Source organism: Oncorhynchus mykiss, chromosome 11, assembly GCF_013265735.2.
Source record: "Oncorhynchus mykiss isolate Arlee chromosome 11, USDA_OmykA_1.1, whole genome shotgun sequence".
Lineage (NCBI taxonomy): Eukaryota > Metazoa > Chordata > Actinopteri > Salmoniformes > Salmonidae > Oncorhynchus > Oncorhynchus mykiss.
In genome coordinates, this window is record NC_048575.1 from 69,683,679 (window position 1) to 69,705,234 (window position 21,556).

The 21,556-nt window shown below is 42.0% G+C and overlaps 1 protein-coding gene across 2 annotated transcripts; it reads left to right on the top strand.

The window, feature by feature from the left end:
• The first annotated feature begins 14,282 nt into the window (after positions 1-14,282).
• Positions 14,283-21,494, top strand: LOC110536313 (synaptobrevin homolog YKT6). 2 transcript variants are annotated; one of them, XM_021622043.2, is made up of 8 exons: positions 14,283-14,443; positions 14,901-15,106; positions 15,386-15,468; positions 16,233-16,333; positions 16,639-16,743; positions 16,870-16,935; positions 17,241-17,342; positions 18,241-21,441. In XM_021622043.2, the coding sequence occupies exons 2-8, from the start codon at positions 15,003-15,005 to the stop codon at positions 18,274-18,276; spliced, it is 597 nt and encodes a 198-aa protein (XP_021477718.1). In that variant the 5' UTR covers positions 14,283-14,443; positions 14,901-15,002; the 3' UTR covers positions 18,277-21,441. The 2 variants fall into 2 exon arrangements, with proteins under 2 accessions (XP_021477718.1, XP_021477717.1); XM_021622042.2 differs by having other exon boundaries at positions 14,284-14,443; positions 14,897-15,106; positions 18,241-21,494.
• Positions 21,495-21,556: the final 62 nt, after the last annotated feature.

Here is a 21,556-nt window from a genome sequence, read left to right on the forward strand (position 1 = left end):
TGAGGTAGTCATTCAAAAATCATGTTAAACACTTATTGCACACAGAGTGAGTCCATGAAACTTATTATGTGACTAGTTAAGCATATATTTACTCCTGAACTTATTTAGGCTTGACATAACAAAGGGGTTGAATATTGATTTAAGGCATTTCAGATTTTTGACGTTATGGAGTATTGTGTGTAGGCCAGTGACAAATACATCTCAATGTAATCCATTTTAAATTCAGGCTGTAACACAACAAAATGTGTAAAAAGTCAAGGGGTATCAACACTTTATGATGGCACTGTATAACCCAAAGTATACAAGGATGTACCCTTATTCTCTTGGGATATTCATCTGCAGACAGGGTTTCACAGCTCTCTATATCTGATATGAAACCCTACATCCCAACCGGAGCACTCCGTTCTATCACTGGAGGGAAGCTCCCCCTCAGCCCAGTCAAAGCTCTTCTCAGTCCTGGCATCCCAATGGTGGTACAAGCTTCCCCCTAGCCCTTAATCATGACTCTTAGTTCCATTACGTTACACGTCTTTCGATAAAGATGTCTTTTGTACGGGGGAGTTTTGTTAATTAAGAGCCCCGATGCTCGGTCTGAACATCAACAAGCATTGCTTATGGTACGGTTTTGGAAGCATAAGGATCTTATCTTTTAAATCAGCGAGAAATTATTTTAAAAAAACACAAGGTTGATATGCACCTTTATAACATATTTCCATGTTACTGCGCTTGTTTACAGAAAACAGCCTGAAGACTGAATGTACTATCTGTATTAATTAGCTATCTGCGTCTCCGAAACACCAGTGTGTAAAAGGAAGATGGATGCCACAAACGTGTTGTCACTGAAAAATACTGTTGACTACAACTATGTTAAAACTGGTTAAGGATTAGCCCCTTTTTAACATTTTCGTCTAAAATGCCATACCTAAATATCACTGCCTTCAGCTCAGGCCCTAAAGCAGGGATATGCATATTCTTGGTACCATTTGAAAGGAAACACATTGAAGGTTATGGAAATGTGAAAGGAATGTAGTAGAATATAACACAAGAGATCTGGTAAAAGATAATACAAAGACAAAACCAACTGCTCTTTTGTATTTTGTTTGTGCCATCATCTTTGAAATGCAAGAGAAAGGCAATAATGTATTATTCCAGCCCAGGTGCAATTTAGGTTTTGGCCACTAGATGGCATAAGTATATGTGTAAAGTTGTAGACTGATCCAATGAACCATTTCATTTCTGTTCAAAAGTTTGTATCAAGACTGCCTAAATATGGCTAATTTGTTTATTCATAACTATTCATGTTCAAAATTGTGCACTCTCCTCAAACAATAGCATGGTATTCTTTCACTATAACAGTTACTGTAATTTGGACAGTGCAGTTAGATTAACAAGAATTTAAGCTTTCTGCCAATATCAGATATGTTTATGTCCTTGGAAATGTTCTTCCTGTGGAAGGGACACCAATCCCGAAGAAGTTTAAAACGGTGTACAGTTGTGTATTTTGTGTTTGTGAAATAATTTTGTTGTGATATGAAAGTAGAGGGATCTAGGTTTCTAGAACTGTACCCGCAATTGAGAATCGATTAACGATTAGATGGAGTATTTGGCTGTTTCGGCTTCCAGAGCCAATTTGCCTTTAAACAGAACATGTCAGGTCCTTGGACAATAATAAGTAATATTAGGCTCCTTTAGTCCATTATTGGGCTAGCTTCCCTCTAAAGTCAGAACAGCAGAGTCCCTGCCCATCTTTCAAAAACGTCTGAAACCCTACCTCTTTGACATGTAGTCGCGCATCAGACCCCCCCCCCCCCCCTCCCCAAAAAGGCACTTCTCTTTTCCCAACTTGCACTTACTTTGCTGAGAAATACTTTTTTAAGGGAAAATGTACTTGAATAAGATTGTGATGTGTTGTTCCACCTAGCTATCTTAAGATGAATGGAATAATTGTATGTTGCTCTGGATAAGAGTCTGCTAAATTACTAAAATTTGAAAATGTAAAATGTAGGACAGAAAACATCACAAAGAAACAGGCTTTATTATACTCAAACGAGACAGGATTAAATATGGTGTTGCCATATCTCTCTGTTCTCATAGTTTTCCTTGCTGACTAGAACTGGAAAATATTTTCACATAGGTACCTGCCCTATCCAGAGTAATGTTAGCCTACCCTACTCTCTCCCTTCTCTGACAGCTGGAGCTGCTAATCTTTTCACCCTCTTCCAGGGTTGTCAATCAGCTAGCTACAAATGCATTTGGAGTTTGTGTTTTTAGTTACCAATGATATATACATCAAGATAGCTAGCTAATATGAAGCTAGCTGGTGAAATTTAATTCACTAAAAGGTGTGACACATAGAATTTCCACCGAACTCCTCCCCTGTGTGGAAGCTAGGTGAATTGCAACAGCAGTAGGCTGCATTCAAAACCAATCTCCTCCTCCCCCACGTCCCATTTACCTGTAACATGGCCAATACTCCCGCTTGAGCCTTTTACTTTCATTTTTGTCCACCAGCTTCAAACAGCTGTAAAAACAGTGTTCTATGGTTTTGAAAATATATTTCACAGTGACTTAGATGTCACAATAATTCTCTACACTAGTGCTTGTTTTCCCACATAAACTCAAATAGAGCGAACAGTGTAGAATTTTATCAACCAGGTGGAGCGATTTCTACATTGGTGATTTCATACATGATATCAATTGCACGTCACAAATAGCCTACTAATAGCCTACAGCACTTCGGACAAATCTTTTTCATTACCTGGTTTGCCTACCCATTGTTGTCTTAGTTAGCATTTACTGTTATATATCATAAATTGAAAGTCTTTCCTACTCTACCAGCTACATTCTTATGTGATGTTATCTTGCTGCCTGCAGATGATATTCAGCTGAAACTAGGCTGTGTGTGTGATTTTTTTTATTTTACCTTTATTTAACTAGGCAAGTCAGTTAAGAACAAATTCTTATTTTCAATGACGGCCTAGGAACAGGTTAACTGCCTGTTCAGACAGCAGCTTTGTATTGGGTATTTGAATTTGCAACCTTCCAGATACTAGTCCAATGCTCTAACCACTAGGCTACCCTGCCACCCCATTTCATGTGCTTTGCGATTGTGTAGGCTACTTTGTGCATGATTTCTCCATTGTACTACATAATTGATAAATCGTACACCACAACTACTTTACTTAGATACACATCAGTAGGGATTGAGAAGTGAGTATAAGCGATGCCTGCGTATACCCTCCACTACATCACTGACCCTCTGGGTTTTACAAAAAGTGCACTCTCCTACATGAGCCGGGATTACAGTTTCTGTCCTTTCAGACTCACAAACCTGTCACACACTGAAGGCCTATAGATTCGCCACTGCGCAAACATAATAGATAAAGGCTGTTAAGATATTCATGTTTCAAGAAAGGAGTGTATATATTTGGTCTGGCTAAGCAGTTTTATGCGTGGACTGAATGGAAGCTAATAATTATACGTTTTCTACTTTGCTGGTCTTGGGAAGAAATTAAGAGTCCTCACTGTCAGAGATCGAGTCAAGACCGAGTACAAATGTATCTGACACAGACCAAGAAACTAAATATGTGGTCTCTAGTACTACAACCCTGATAGCTAGCTATCTAACATTAAGGGTAACTGCACACTCTAATGTTAATGTTAACTAATGTTAGCTAGCTAGCTGATAAAACATTGCTTTAATTTGCTTATCATTTTCAAAATATATTTATTTACTTGAATAGGTTTTACCACTGCCTCTGTTTTCTGGGTCCTTAGAAAAACAAAATAACGGGCAATCGTCTAGATGTTTTCGTTGGTAGCAAAATGCAGAGCCATGTGGATGGACAGGCAACAATGTTCCAGCAGACTGACTCTGGTCGATTTGGCGCGCAAGATGGTGGTCAGTGCAGATCATTTGTTTTGGTAGCTGAAGGAATTATTGGATTTCTTTACCCAATTATGACCATTGGATTATTTCTACGGTCATAAAACTCTGTATGAATATGGTTTAGTTTATTTACCAAAGTAATTGATTAATTTCTGCAAGTTATTCACCTCTAAAACTACGTTTGCGACAACACTAAATAGCCAGCACAAAAACTAGCTTGTCGAGCGTACATGGAAATTGCCACGACCAGAACCAAAAGCTAAGAAATTGAGAGATCGTCAGATGGACAATTAACCACAAAAGATAGTATGATTTTGGGTACTCCTCTTCAGAATGTAACTGTGGGGGGAAATACTGCAATGGGTGATGAAAATGTGGTGAGCACGGACAACAATGCTCACAACTTGCGCCCCTCCAGTCCCCAGCTCAGGCCTTTACCTTACGACCCCGCCCCGGCACTCCAGTCAAGCCCCAGGGAATAAAGATGAGAGGCCAGGAGGGTATGTCACTTCTTGAGATGCAAAACAATATTGTAATGCTTTTGACAACAAAGATAGATGAAAGGGCAAATGGCTTGGAGGTCATGGTTAGGGAGAATACGATGAAAATTGAGGCCATTAACAAATCTGTTGACTTCATCTTTGGAGAAGTGAAAACCCTCAACATGAAGAAAGTGGAAGTTATCTGCCAGGAAAATTAAAAGAAGGTGCCTGAACTCGAGCAAAAGGTGAATGAGGTGGAGAGATACCAGCGCAGGTGGAACCTGAGGCTCCATGGAATTCCAGAGCAGGCGGGTGAGGACATCAAATGCAGAGTTGTTGACATCTGTGGAGCTGTCATTCCCGAATCAAAAGCCAAACTTCAGGAAACTGTAGACATCGTCCATCGTTTGGGAAGACTAAAGGATCAAGGCAAGAGACCAGAGACAACCATCATCCGGTTCACCAACAGATCTACAAGGGATCTTCTTTGGAGGCGAGCGAAGAATTGTGAATTCCTCATCAAGCAAAAATTGAGGTTCACGGAGGATCTGACCTTAGCAGACAACGTGACAAGAGAGAAACTGTGGCCGATGGCTGCAGCTCGAAAGGCAGGGAAAACTGCATTTTTTTATAGGTGCAAGAGTGATCATCGATGGGAAAGAAATGCGGCCAAATCAGAACATTTGAGTGAGAGCCAGAGTCTAACTCGGACAGAACTGTCAGGCCAAAAAACTGATTACCAGGTGAAAAGCAGCCTTTTATTATAAAAATGTACACAAACACTTGAATGAGAAGGCTGACCTGAGAACTGGTACACTAAACACTAACTATAGGTGAATAACTGCTTATTGTAAAGTCTACACAATGTCTCCCCCTTGTGGGAGTAATACTTTGGTAACTTTATGATCAATATTCATTTTTTGTTGGAGAGGTTAATAATGGGATGGAAATCCTTTTGAGTTACATATCCTTAGGAAAAGCTTATATTAGCATAACAAGGTTGTTGGTTGAAGTGTGTCTTTATCTCTTTGTTTAATTAATGTCAGGGGTATTCGTAATTTGCTCAAGCGTAAGGCTATTTTCCTGTATTGCAAACGGTTTAATGCAGACTTTTACTTTTTACAAGAGACTCATGCTTGTTCTTCCGATCTTTCTTTTTGGGAAAATCTATGGGGTAACGATATCTGGTTATCATATGGCAACAACCACTCTGCAGGTGTAGCAATTTTAAGAGGTGCATTTAAAGGGAAGGTCATCAGTAGTAAGACTCACCACTCAGGACGTTTTGTTAATTTTAACAGTAAATTTCGACAGTGAAATGTTTTTATTCTGGAATATTTATGCATCCAACAACAAACAAAACAACTGGATATTATTTCAAGAATTTGAAGGAGAAGTTCATAGAGTTATAGGTGTGTTTCAGGATATCAAAATTATCTTAGGTGGAGATTTTAATTCTGTATCTAATGTGATGATTGACAGATATCCCCCTCCTAACAGATCCAGCATAGTTAATCCTGAGTTTAATAACCTATGTCTTGGTCTTGGATTAGTAGATATTTGGAGAAATCCCTATTAAGCTTGCAAACTTTCATAAACAAGTACTTCTAACTTGGAACCTCATGTACAAACACAATTTTCCCCACATAGGTAATACAATCTGGAATAATAAAGACATAAGATACAAAAACACGTGTTTGTCTTTCCAGAACTGGTTTGACGACAACATTATTTGGGTTAAACAATTATTGAATAATGATGGACAACTATATGATTATCCAGAATGTATTACAACACACAATGTTACATTCACTCCTGAGGAGTATCAAATTGTTGTTAGAGCTGTCCCTAAAGGTGCTATTCTTCTTTTAGGAGATTATAACAGTACTCCAAGTGCAACTGTTGAGGATTTTGTCATCTCAATACAACTAGAAGGAATTGACATTTTAAACTATAAATGTAATAACATGTATATAAGGAAACTATGTCAATATGTTACTATTCCCTCTGCTAAAATGTACTGGAATGCAGCCCTGGGACAAGTGAACTGGAACAAAGTTTCATTGTTATCTGGTAAATAATGATTATCTAATAAGGTGATCGAATTATCATACAAACTCATTCATAGAATCTACCCTGTAAAGACCTTTATTATACACAGATTTAAAATAGCTATTGATAACAAATGTGTGTTTTGTGATTGTGACCCAGAGACTCTTGACCATTTATTTTGGGACTGTTCTTATGTCAGAAGATTTTGTTGTGAGTTAGAAGATTTTATTTTAAAAGAAACAACTATTAATGTTAATTTGAAAGACTGTCACGCCCTGGCCATAGAGGGGCTTTTATTCTCTATTTTGGTTAGGCCAGGGTGTGACTAGGGTGGGCATTCTATGTTAATTTTCTATGTTTTAGATTTCTTTGTTGTTTGGCCGGGTGTGGTTCTCAATCAGAGGCAGCTGTCTATCGTTGTCTCTGATTGAGAGCCATACTTAGGTAGCCTTGTCCCACATGGGTTTTGTGGGTCGTTGTTTTGTGTTGAGTGTTTGTATCGCCTGTCAGAACTGTTTCGGTTATTCCTTTTGTTATTTTGTAATTACTGTTCAGTTTCTAATAAATAATATGAACACGTACCACGCTGCACCTTGGTCCTCACCTTCTTCCTCTGAATGCCGTTACAGAACTACCCACCACCAAAGGACCAAGCAGCTTGGAGAAGAGGACTGGACATGGGAACAGGCGGAGGCAGCAGGAGAAGGGAACCGGAGATACGAGGGAACGCGGCTGGCAAGGAAGCCCGAGAAGCAGCCCCCCCCCCAAAAACAAATTGGGGGGTACACGGGGAGTATGGCAGAGTCAGGTTGGAGACCTGAGCCCACTCCTCGTGGTGATCATGGGACTGGTCAGGCCCTGGGCTATGGGGTGAAATTGGAGGTGAGCAAAGGAAGCGAAGCCGAGACTGTGAAGGAGTTGATGGGGAGATTGGAGGAGAGAGCAATGAGAGAGCTGCTGTGTTGGTGCATGAGGCACGACTTCCGCCCGACGGAGCGTGTCCGCGATTTGATGTCACCTGAGTCAGCTCTCCATACTCGTCCTAACGTGCGTGCTAGCCGTCTGGTGAAGACTGTGCCAGCCCCACGCACCAGGCCTCCTGTGCGCCCCACTAGCCCTGCACGTCCTGTGCCAGCTCGGCGCTACAGCTCTCCAATACGTGCTCTGAGCCCGGTGCGCTACATTCCAGCTCCCCGCATCTGCCGGGCTAGGGTGAGGTTCCAGCCAGGACGGATGGTGCCAGCCCTGCTCTCCAGAACGCCAGTGCGTCTCCTCAGGCCAGGATATCCTGCGTCGGCTCTACGCACTGTGTCTCCCGTGTGTCTGCACAGCCCAGTGCGTACTGTGCCTCCGCCCCGCACGTGCCGGGCTAAAATCACCATCCAGCCAGGATGGTTTGTGCAGGCCCTTAGTTCGAGACCACCAGGTCTCTCCACAGCCCGGTCTATCCTGTGCCTCCTCCAAGGACCAGGCTGTCTCTCCGTCTCCTCCCTCCAGGGTCGCCCGCCTGTCCGGCGCTGCCAGAGTCGCCCGCCTGTCCGGCGCTGCCAGAGTCGCCCGCCTGTCCGGCGCTGCCAGAGTCGCCCGCCTGTCCGGCGCTGCCAGAGTCGCCCGCCTGTCCGGCGCTGCCAGAGTCGCCCGCCTGTCCGGCGCTGCCAGAGTCGCCCGCCTGTCCGGCGCTGCCAGAGTCGCCCGCCTGTCCGGCGCTGCCAGAGTCGCCCGCCTGTCCGGCGCTGCCAGAGTCGCCCGCCTGTCCGGCGCTGCCAGAGTCGCCCGCCTGTCCGGCGCTGCCAGAGTCGCCCGCCTGTCCGGCGCTGCCAGAGTCGCCCGCCTGTCCGGCGCTGCAAGGGTCCCCAGTCCGGGGACTCTGATATTATGTTTTATTTTGAACCAAATGATATGGACCCTGATTTTAACTTTCATTGTTAATTTGTTTATCTTTCATGGAAGATTCTTTGTCCATAAAATGAAGTGGGCAGAGAACAAACCCTTTTCACATTATTTAAGATATAATTTCAATATTATTTTGAAATGATCAGTAAATGTAAAAACAAAAAAGCAATACACACCATAAAAATATTTAACAAATTGAAAATGAATCTTGATATGTAATACCCCTGTCTGTTAGGTTTATGTACTCTTGTTTGTATATTTCTGTTTTTTTTGTATTTGTTGTGTTCATAATAATAATACAAAATAAAAATATTAGTTTTTTTTAAGATTGACTCTGGTCTTCCAACATGGGACCTGGTGTGGTTGCTAGGTGATTTGTGACATGATGCAACCCCCTCTACACAGATTGTGATGATGCGCTGTACTGTCTCTAAGGCGGTGTGTGGCAAGGGAGGGAAAGATGGTGGAAGTGGATGCTGAGTTAGAATCAAGCAGCGCGTCGACAAGTTGGTGAAGGCAAATGTTCTGAATGGACAACAGTGGTATCGAAAACTGGAGTGGATGATACATGTATGAATGGAAATGAATCGCTTCTTGTTGGGATGCATTTGTTGAGTAAGGATGCATATGTGGGAGACCTGTTTGAGATGTCAAAAATTGTGAAGTATGCACTGGGACAAGTGGAGTCTGTCAGTGACCGCTAGTTGTCTTATTTTGAGTAATTGTATTTCTGAAGAACATAGGAAGATTGCAGTGAGCCTCAAAAGAATCCGAACAACAGAAGTTTTGTGTTTTAAACTTCGGAGTAGATCAACCGTCAGAGGAGTCATCTCAGGGGTGACGATGGATGTTCAGGTTGAATACCTGAAGAGAATTCCTGGTGTGGTTGGTGCCCCTGTGTCTTACCCGATGGGTGAATGGAGAAAAATAAAAAAGTCTGTCGGTCCTGTTGTGTTTTGATAAATAGCAAATACCTACGCATGTGAAGCCTGGTTAAGCAAGATACGCTGTTAGAGCTTTCATCCCCAAACCATTGCAGTAAGAATTGCAGAGGATTTGACCATGTTTCAAGTGTTTGCAGACGGACATAATATACGGAAAACGGTGTGTAGAAGGACTTTGGTATTGCAATTGTTGTGGGGATCATGATCCCGAGTTCCTGGAGTGCCCTGTAAGGAGTGCCCTGTAAGGGTGAAAGAGATTGAGGTGGCAAAGGCTAGAAAGGTCCATTGAATCTCCTATTCAGAAGGCGATTAAAATAATTGAGAAGACAAGTGATGCTTGTGAAGATATGGTAGTGGACACACCACACACAGCCTGTAGTTTTAGTTTGATTTATTTAACCAGGTAGGCTACTTAAGAACAAGTTCTCATTTACAACTGTGACTTGGCCAAGAATAAAGCAAAGCAGTTCGACACCTACAACAACACAGAGTTACACATGGAATAAACAAACATACAGTCAATAATACAGTATTAAAAGTCTATATACAGTGTGTGCAAATGAGGTAAGATAAGGGAGGTAAGGCAATAAATAGGCCAAATGACATCGCTGACATCGAGGATCGGTAGGATGGTCAGTTTTACGAGGGTATGTTTGACAGCGTGAGTGAAGGAGGCTTTGTTGCGAAATAGGAAGCCATTTCTAGATTTAATTTTGGATTGGAGATGCTTAATGTGAGTCTGGAAGGAGAGTTTACAGTCTAACCAGACACCTAGGTATTTTGTAGCTGTCCACATATTTTAAGTTAGAACCGTCCAGAGTAGTGATGCTGGACGGGCGGGCAGGTGCAGGCAGCGATCGGTTGAAGAGCATGCATTTAGTTTTACTTGCATTTAAGAGCAGTTGGAGGCAACGGAAGGAGAGTTGTATGGCATTGAAGCTCGTCTGTACGTTAGTTAACACAGTGTCCAAAGAAGGGCCAGAAGTATACAGAATGGTGTCATCTGCGTAGAGGTGGATCAGAGAATCACCAGCAGCAAGAGTGACATCATTGATGTATACAGAGAAGAGAGTCAGCCCGAGAATTGAACCCTGTGGCACCCCCATAAAGAGGCTGCCAGAGGCCCTCCGATTTGACACACTGAACTCTATCAGAGAAGTAGTTGGTGAACCAGGCGAGGCAGTCATTTGAGAAACCAAGGCTGTTTAGTCTGCCAATAAGAATGTGGTGATTGACAGAGTCGAAAGCCTTGGCCAGGTCGATGAATACGGCTGCACAGTACTGTCTCTTATTGATGGCTATGATATCATTTAGGACCTTGAGCGTGGCTGAGGTGCACCCGTGACCAGCTCTGAAACTGGATTGCATAGCGTAGAAGGTACGGTGGGATTCGAAATGGTTGGTAATCTGTTTGTTAATTTGGCTTTTGAATACCTTAGAAAGGCAGGGTAGAATAGATATAGGTCTGTAGCAGTTTGAGTCTAGAGTGTCTCCCCCTTTTGAGGTGGGGGATGATCGCAGCAGCTTTCCAATCTTTGGGAATCTCAGACGATACGAAAGAGAGATTTAATAGGCTAGTAATAGGGGTTGCAACAATTTTGGCAGATCATTTTAGAAAGAGAAGGTCCAGATTGTTGAGCCCAGCTGATTTGTAGGGGTTCAGATTTTGCAGCTCTTTCAGAACATCAGCTATCTGGATTTGGGTGAAGGAGAAATGGGGGAGGCTTGAGCAAGTTGCTGTGGGGGGTGCCAGGCAGTTGACTGGGGTAGGGGTAGCCAGATGGATAGCATGGCCAGCCGTAGAAAAAATGCTTATTAAAATTCTCAATTATAGTGGATTTATCGGTGGTGACAGTATTTACTAGCCTCAGTGCAGTGGGCAGCTGGGAGGATGTGCTCTTATTCTCAATGGACTTTACAGTGTCCCAGAACTTTTTTGAGTTTTGCTACAGGATGCAAATTTGTGTTTGAAAAAGCTAGCCTTAGCTTTCCTAACTACCTGTGTATATTTGTTCCTAACTTCCCTGAAAAGTTGCACGGGGGCGATTCAATGCTAATGCAGTACAGGATGTTTTTGTGCTGGTCAAGGGCAGTCAGGTCTGGAGAGAACCAAGGGCTATATCTGTTCCTGGTTCAAAATTTTTTGAATGGAGCATGCTTATTTAAGATGGTGAGGAAGGCATTTTTAAAGAATAATAAGAATGTTTGTTGCCAGTAAAAAGATACTTTGTGTATTAAAAAGGATTTTGCTGCGTTCTTTGCCACAGTTATAAACTGTATGACACAAGTCTCAAAGAAGTCTTAGAAACTGGACGTTATTGTGGCTGCGGCAGAAAGGTTTTTGGGACCTAAGGATTTTACATCTGAAGACTTGCAAGGGGTACTGACACCAGAGGACCCGTCCTGCCAGGTTCCTTCCCCTTGAGCCTGTGTAGGGATCAGATGTTTTATTTTTTTAACAGAAAAGTTGTTTGATTTAAAAATGTCTTTATTTTTGGTAGTTTGTTCAGTTTTTTGGGGAATCCTGATTCCATCCCGCACAGTAGATGGCAGGATGCACATTAAATTGTGCGTTCGCCATTATACCATAGAAGAAGAAGATGAGGCGGTAGAGCAATCACTCCATTGATGTTCTTCAAATGGCACCACCCTACCATTCTTAAATATCTGATTTATGCATGTGTGGAAAAAAGAGTGCATTTTTGGATCAGCAGTGCAGGTGACCGATTGTTTGACCACAAGTGAGAGTTGTTTGATATCGTTGAAACTTGTTTTGCTATTGCAGAAATGTGGTAAGAGGTTAATGGGAATTGACGGCTAGTAGTGTGGACAAAATGGAGTAAATGGAGAAAAAGTTTGAGAAGCAACAGCTATGCTAGAATGCGAACAACATGGCTGTCAGTTCTGATGGTATGGAGCGGGAGGATGAGGGTCCAGGGCCGGAATGGTCGGTTGTGGAAAGACATAGGAAGAAGAGAGATCATAATACAGAAAGCAGTGGAGTGTCTAGTAAAGAAAGCATAAAGAGGACCAAGGTAGGAAGCAAAAGTAGTGATGTGTTGGAGTGGAAAGTGGTGATAGTGTTTGATGAGACCACAGAGCCTCACACTCTGTCCAACTAACTAATGCTAATAACAAAGTTACATATATTTAAATGTTTTTGTTGAAACATTAGTAATCTCTAAAAAATGATACTTTAAGGAAATATGTTTTTTTTTAATGTTTAGCTCACATGATGTAAAAGTATGCATTTAAGGTGTCTGTAGTAGAATAAATGTGGCAAAAAACAAATGTAGACATTAATAAATGCGTTTCTATAGATTCCAAAGTATTTTTTATAATGCTGGGGAGTGCCAAGATGGAGACATGCTGGCTTCAACACAGCGCCCCCTATTAGTCATGTAGTGTTTATCTAAATCATTGGTCTGTCTGGATGCAGTCTTAAGACGACTCTCACAATGAATCAGCCATCACCCACCCACCAATGGGTTCTGATCATAGAGATAGATATAGGACACCTTTTTTAGCTGTGCCATTATAGCGTCTGTCACAGCATGGGCAGCGCCATTGAGGCTGCAACCCGTAGGAATCCTCACCCAGTTGACTATTTTAAAATGGCGGAAGTATGGTGGAAGCCCTCAATGGCGCTGCCAATGCTAAAATGGCATTTTGGCCACTAGAGGCCTTTATCATTCTCTATAGTTATGATCCACTATAAGAGGCCATTTATGCTTGATCAGAAAGTGTGGTCGGAAACTCCGTATGGAGGGTGTGACATAATTGCAGAGCATCCGGAGGCACGCTGAGGCCAAATTGAGTTCCGTACCACATTGCTGTGGGCCTCCAAAAATGTTGGACAATGTGAAGGGCATTGAGGCAGCAGGTAGCCTAGTGGTCAGAGTGTTGGACCAGTAACTGGAAGCTTGCTAGATCGAATCCCTGAGCTGACAAGGTAAAAATCTGCAAGAGAATATTTTGAAACTGGAAAAGCTTAATTGGAAGAAGATTAAAAGCCATTTCCCTGGTGCTTATGCTAGGTTGAGGGGAGTCATCACTGGTTTCCCAATATCTAAGTCCACAGATGATATTAAAGAAAATGTGAAGGGAGGCAGAGAGATTGAGGCCAAAAGGTTGATCGGTAGGAAAGAGGGTCAAATAAGTGAAAGCTTATCAGTGATGCTGAGGTTTGAGAGTTTTGCTGGGAAAAGTAGAGAAATGATTCCTTAGTTTCAACGTTAGAGAATTTGTATCATTTGCAGTGCAGTGTTTTAAATTCCAAAGAATGGGACATGCAGCTGCTCAATGTAAAGGAAAGAAAATGTGTGCCAAGTATGGAGGGGCACATGATTACAGTGAATGTGGAAGCATTGTGAAGGTTAAGTGCACTAATTTTGAGGAGAACACAGTGCAGAATTTGGTGGATACCAGGTACCGAGAGAGGCTCAGAGATATAGGATCAGTCATGATGTGTCGTATGCAGAGGCCATAAAACATGTTGGTAGAACGACACCGGGGACTGGTGGAGCTTAAATGAATGTACCTGTAGTAAGTGGACCTACTGTCAGGACTGGTGCTTCTGATGGTCCTGGCCGGGTTTTGAGGCCTGTTCAGAAATCTTGTGCTCATGAATGTGCGGTGTCAAATGACACTTTAATAATGAATAAAGTTGACTTCATAGGTTTTATTGGTAAGTCTATCAATATAACTTTGGTTGTGGAAAGCAGAAATGCCAGGTTGAAGGTTATTGTGGAGACTCCAAAATAGATATTGGGGGTAACAGATGTTACTGTTGAAATGGTTGTTGACATGCTGAACAATCCTAAGGGTGGAGTGTTTCAACATGATATAGATCTAGTTCTATGGGGTTGGGGAGGGTGTGGTAGAAGTTAGGATTTATTTGGTTTTGAATTTTATTTTCATGGTAGTACAGAATTGGGCAGATCATTCCAGCACAGTAGGTGACGGCATGCACTTTAACGATTGTTTGCGGACCGCCATGGTATCATAGAAGAAGAAGATGAGGCGGTGTTGCATTCCGGAACAATTATCCTGTGGGACATTGCTTATATCGTGACGTGGTTGGAGTGATAGAAATAAACTACGTTAGTGAACGATCTGTAGTTATGGACTAATTCAGTTGGTATTTTATTATCAACATATGTCAAACAGTGCAGTCTTGTCTGGTAAGTAAGTACGACAAATTAACTTTAGCTAACTCCGTCGTCGAAAGAACACGAGTTGTTGTTGTAACGTTAGCCAGCTTTCTATGAAGTGGGATCGCATTTAGATTCATTCATCCAGTGTCAAATTGCTCTTCGTCTCGCCAGGAAACTAAAATAAATAATTTAGCTATCGAGCTAGCAATCGGTGTGAACTAACTAACAAGCAATATTGATGAAAATCCAGTATATGACGAAGCGGTGCATGTCGACTTATTTCAAATATATGTTTAACTAACCCTTGTTCCGTCTGTGATTCTATCGTTGTAATGTTAACTAGTTTAGATTGTAGAATATGTGGCACTGTGTGTAGAATATGTGGCACTGTGTGTAGTAGGCTATCTTACAGAGTATGTCCTTTGTGGCTATATGTTTGCTTTGGCTCATGTGATTTGAATTGTTTCCCTTTCTTGGCAGGCAGGCATTGAGACCTCTTGGCATTGTGGTTGTTGTTGATTTGAGGCTTCTGCGCGGGGACACGCCTATCATCCCTAGCGCTGTGACTCTCTGTCCCTGCGTCATCATGAAGCTGTACAGCCTCAGCGTCCTCCACAAAGGAGCAACAAAATCCAACCTCCTTAAATCTGCCTATGACCTATCCTCCTTTAGCTTCTTCCAACGCTCCAGGTGGGTCTTCCTCTTGGCACCTGGGTGCATTTTAATAGTCTAAAGGGGATTCCCCTCAATCTCCACTGATCTGAAGACAGGATATATGAAAGCAATGTGCGATGGACTCCGACTGGGAACATTCTGTCACCTGTCCAGTTCTTGTACATCAGTGCAGATGAAGGAGAAGATGACTTCCCTGTCATTAATAGTATCCTGTCATGGTTTAACAGAATTCATTAGAATTGAAAGGAACACCAACACTGTTTTCACTATTGTCTGTGTTTTTGGTTTTGGCAGTGTCCAAGAGTTCATGACCTTCACCAGCGCCTTGATTGTGGAGCGTTCTGCACACGGCAGCCGAGCCTCAGTCAAAGAACAAGGTAAACTCCTGACACACTGGGCCATAGCATTTGGCGGTGTTCTGATTTTTTTATTTAATAACTGTATTTAACATTAATTTAACTAGGCAAGTCAGTTAAGAACAAATTCTTATTTACAATGATGGCCTATCAAAAGGCCTCCTGCGGGACTGGGATTGAAAATAAAATATACAGGACAAAACACACATCACTACAAGAGAGACAACACAACACAAAGAGAGACCTAAAGACAACAACATAGCAAGGCAGCAACACATAACAGCACAGCATGGTAGCAACACATGACCACAACATGGTACAAACATTGTTGGGCAAAGGGCAAGAAGGTAGAGACAACAATACATCACACAAAGCAGTCACAACTGTCAGTAAGAGTGTCCATGACTGAGTCTTTGAATGAAGAGATTGAGATAAAACTGAAGTTTCTTTAGAAGTTTATTCTACTTGTTGCTGAAGCGATTGTCCTGTTCTGCACTTGGGCTGTGGAAGAACCCCACGTCCATGTTATAAGTTAAGAAAGATGTAAAAGCAGGTGATGGTGGAGCCTGGAGAAAGACCTGCTCACAGTGCTGTCTTCGACCTGCTCACAGTGCTGTCTTCGACCTGCTCACAGTGCTGTCTTCGACCTGCTCACAGTGCTGTCTTCGACCTGCTCACAGTGCTGTCTTCGACCTGCTCACAGTGCTGTCTTCGACCTGCTCACAGTGCTGTCCTCTACCTGCTCACAGGAGGTTATTCCTATAATTCCTACCCTCTCCCTCCAGAGTACCTGTGCCACGTGTATGTGAGGAATGACAGTCTGAGTGCAGTGGTGATAGCAGACAGCGAGTATCCTCAAAGGGTCGCCTTCACACTACTAGACAAGGTGGGTAGAGATGATGTGCAGAGAGATACATTATTCCCTTAGCAACAAGTGGAGAATATTACTCTCTGGTCTGGGTCTTGTTCGTCTCAAGTTTTCTTCCAGAGTTATTGCTCCTCACCAGGCCCTTTCGGTATCTGTTTCAGCATTTTAATGCAGGGATCCTCCAAACTAAGAAGAAATGGTGTATGATTATAGATGTATTCTCAAAATTTGCAACCCACCTCTCACATGACCAGGACCCACTTTGGGTCTCGACCCATAGTTTAAGAAATCCTGATTAAATGGTTTGATGTTTGATCATGCAGGTGCTAGAGGAGTTCTCCAGACAAGTGGACAGCATAGACTGGCCATCTGGAAACCCTGAAACCATCAACTACAAAGCTCTGGACATCCACCTGGCCAAGTACCAGGTACACATGGCATCCTGTCTCTAAAATGACACACAACAAACATTACACTTACAATTAAATAACTTTGAAGAACACTTGAATATCCACGATTGTGATGGTTTGACGGAGTCTGTGTTTTCTCCTCAGAACCCCAGAGAGGCAGATGCTATGACCAAAGTGCAGGCTGAACTGGACGAGACAAAGATCATTCTGGTAAGTCTCTACAGTCGACACTCCCTGACATGACCACATCTCTGAGAATCTCTCACATAATGGGCAAACTTGAGATAAGCTAATATAATTGCCTCTAGTGTAAATCAACTGTTTATGCCAGTTGGAGATTTGTGTGAAAAACTGTCTCTATTCTGGTTTCTCAACCTTACTTTCTTTTGCTATGGACTCTAACATGATTTTCCCCATATAGGACGCTGAAACTTGCACTACTGCATGTCTAACACTGCTAGTGCCTGTGGTTGGTGTGATGCTGTATATGAAGTGTGGTGTGATTGTCTCTGCAGCACAACACCATGGAGTCTCTGTTGGAGAGAGGGGAGAAGCTGGATGATCTGGTGCAGAAGTCTGAACACCTTGGGAACCAGTCTAAAGCCTTCTATAAGACTGTAAGTACTGTAGTGACTGTGGACTGGGCTCTCCGGTTCAAACTGTCATTGCATTTTAGATTAAACTTGGGCTATTTTTAGGCTTAATAAAAACGTAGTGGCTGCTGATCTGACTTTTCTTCTTGACAGTTTAGAAGCTTCTGCATGTGAAGGATTCTCTACTCTACTTTCTACTGCTCTATTCGTTCGGTAGCTCAGAGAACAGGCTACTCTAACGAATGGTGAATGGTGCGCTGTTAATAGTTATATCAAAGTGGAATCAATGTCTGCAAGATCACACAATGATAGTATCCTACATAACAGAACCAAATATAATTGCATAGTATAACGTTACTGTAACAACACCTAATTTCTTTGGATTTTAGGATGATTGTGCGAATCGTTGCATTTTTCTCTCGTGGCCTAAAACTCAACAGCGCGTGTCACTAGGCAAAGTAGGTGCGCTGATTGAAACTAAACACAGGTATGCTACAGTTGAACACCATTTGCTCTAATATTTGCTCACTGTACCTATTTCAAAACAACAATGTAGGCTAATTTGAAACAACACTGTGGAACTCAAGATCTAAATTAATTTCCTTATGAAACTGATTGAGATCAAATAGTTGGTGTGCAGAAGCTGAATGGATGTTTCACCTGTAAAACTTGAAGAATTATAATTCCAGATCAACAGTCAGAAATGTGAAGGGAGGGTGACCACAAATTTGTGTGCGCAGAACGTGATTCGGATCTTCAGCTGTGATGAAAAGGGATCCGGGACGGGGTTACTTACAGATCCGCGGCCTCTGTCTTTTTAAAACTCTTTATTACCACCCATTTTCTTCACGGCGGTAGCCGCCTCAGTGTGCAACTGATATAGTAATTGCTAATCAATCACTCTCTGTTTTCTATCCCACAGGCACGGAAGCAGAACTCATGCTGCGAGGTCATGTAATGACTGTGAACTGTCCTCTTAGACACATCTCTTGGCCTTTCTGCTCATCCTACAACTCCCATCATGCCCCAGCCTCCAGGAGATCGAATGGCCTCCGCTCAGTCACTGGGAGGGCACAGAGGCAGTTGGGTGGGGGGGTTGGCAGGGGAAATTGTTATATTTATTTGCTTCATTGTGACCTCTCAAAAGGCATTGAGATGGTTCATAGCCAGACAGGATGTGGTCCGTCAATAACGTGTTGTTTGTATCTTTGGTTGTTTGTTCTTTGAAAAAAGTCTTAAAGCGTTTCCTGAATTTCAGACTGTATCAGAATCGTATGTTTTGAAGGAGGAGAGATTAAGTTCTCATGCTTGGCTTTAAAGCAACCCTGACAATCTCGCTCTGTTCTATGTAGTAACTCACAGCTAACGTTAAACAAGAGACTTCTGGAACCCAGGATCTGCTGGTGTTCTCGTAAAGGTCTTGTAGTGTCGTCGTATTTTCTTTTCCCACTAGATGGTGCTGTTTCCTCACATTCGTAGTTCAGGTATATTCAGTTACATATTTAAAGGGCCTCTGTATCCTGGAGGAATTATATTCTATGTATTGGGATTTGGGGGAGCAGTGGCTGTTTGTAACTGGGTCTGAGACATCAGAACTCCATGATCAAATTGCTCATTTCCACAGAATGTTTTAGGGTAGTGATTTAATCGTATTAAATCATGGGGGTTTTTGCGGAGGCATGTGAAAACTTTGAAAAATGTCAAGAGTTTTTGATTGGTATTGCTCGTGCGGATGGGCTTGTTAAACTAAATTGGGTAGCCTGTACTTAAAAAGCAGTGTGTAGTGATGTCTATAGACTCGTCTTGAGATACTAAGCCTTATTGAATTATGGGTTACATTGAAGTCCTGCTGTGTACGAGTATGTGGTATGAAAGGCAGGTCTTGCAGTGTCCTACTGGAGTTGCGTTGTAATCCCTCCAAAGCTTTTTTTAATTTTGTGTTTCACAGAGAAGGCAAAAAAAAAAGTGTTTGTTCGGACCATTGATGTATATAAAAACTGGATTGTTGACGCTATGTATTGACTATTGAGAGGCTTTGAAGCCACTGGTTGGCCATATTGGTACTCCCCAGTAGGAACAGTCCTCCATAGGAATTATTGAAATTCTACAGTATTTCAATGACATTTTTCAAGGACAAAGTTACATATATTTAAATGTTTTTGTTGTAACATTAGTAATCTCTAAAAAATGATACTTTAAGGAAATATGTTTTTTTTTAATGTTTAGCTCACATGATGTAAAAGTATGCATTTAAGGTGTCTGTAGTAGAATAAATGTGGCAAAAAACAAATGTAGACATTAATAAATGCGTTTCTATAGATTCCAAAGTATTTTTTATAATGCTGGGGAGTGCCAAGATGGAGACATGCTGGCTTCAACACAGCGTCCCCTATTAGTCATGTAGTGTTTATCTAAATCATTGGTCTGTCTGGATGCAGTCTTAAGACGACTCTCACAATGAATCAGCCATCACCCACCCACCAATGGGTTCTGATCATAGAGATAGATATAGGACACTTTTTTTTAGCTGTGCCATTATAGCGTCTGTCACAGCATGGGCAGCGCCATTGAGGCTGCAACCCGTAGGAATCCTCACCCAGTTGACTATTTTAAAATGGCGGAAGTATGGTGGAAGCCCTCAATGGCGCTGCCAATGCTAAAATGGCATTTTGGCCACTAGAGGCCTTTATCATTCTCTATAGTTATGATCCACTATAAGAGGCCATTTATGCTTGATCAGAAAGTGTGGTCGGAAACTCCGTATGGAGGGTGTGACATAATTGCAGAGCATCCGGAGGCACGCTGAGGCCAAATTGAGTTCCGTACCACATTGCTGTGGGCCTCCCAAATGTTTGAACAATGTGAAGGGCATTGAGGTGGCAGGTAGCCTAGTGGTTAGAGCGTTGGACCAGTAACCGGAAGCTTGGTAGATTGAATCCCTGAGCTGACAAGGTAAAAAGCTGTCGTTCTGCCCCTGAACAGACAGTTAACCCACTGTTCCTAGGCTGTCATTGTAAATAAGAATTTGTTCTTAACTGACTTGCCTAGTTAAATAAAAATATCTCTGCATTGACATGATTGGTTGATGCTAGGTAGTAATGGAGGTCCTGTATAAACACAAACTCACTTCTTTCACTACAGCTCTTTGAAGCGGAAGTATGAATTGTGTGGTTTCTGCAGAGGCTGTATCACTGGAGATGCTGCATGGCCATTGCAGATGACGGATTGACCATGCAGCGCCATTTAAGCTCTGACCCGTTATGGACGTACTTGCTCAGCTGATACATTACAACTTGATTGACGAGGGACTATTTGTATAGAACAGTATAGAACAGACAAGATTCCCCTTTCAGCATAACCTAGGTGTGTTCAACAAACATTTCTATCAGAGCATTCTGTTTCATTTAACTGGCTCAGTTTTGTGTGAAAAACACTCCTCACAGGCCAACATCCCAGATAGCACTCCTTGTAATCAGTACCCTAACACTTATTTGGCTTTGGATGGTTTTTCATTGTGTTCCCAGACTCCAAAGGACGAGTTGTTGGACAATGTGAGATGGAGAGAGGCCTTTGATATTTTAGATGTAGTTTATCTTGCTGCTTTATTTTGTGTCTTATGACCTGATTGTGTGTGTGTGTGTGTTTGTGAACATCTGTGTGCAAATACATAATTAGTCTGTGACCTGAACTGCTCTTATTGCTTTATGGCACAACTTCTGTGTAACTTCTAGAAGCTGACTACACTCTCCATAATGTTGGATGTGGGGCAAACAGATAGTTAACTTGACACCAGTGTTTCCATTGAAGGACACTTTGATGACTCTTGTACACTTATGATCAACTCCCCAAATGAAGTAAGCCAAGGGTGAACAAAAAAAAACATTTTCTCTGAGGAATTTTGTTCTGTAAACGTTTAAGTTGTGCTGAAAACTTATACTGTTACAAATACTATTAAAGTTAAGCTGTAGCTATTTAGTGATTTGTTTCTCTACTTTAAATATCATGTCTTAATTGGGAGAGAGATGTTCTGTAATTTATTTAGTTAAATAGCACATCATGGAATTGGAAGCAAACATTGAAGATGTTGTATTAATAAATATTTTGGACATTTATTTAGCTGAAACACTGTTTACAGAAGTTGTAATATTGCCTAGATAAAAAACAAAAGGCCTTGAACAGATGTGTCCTGTAAATTCATTGTTTTACAGTGTAGTGTTGTTATAACCAACCTGTGGGAA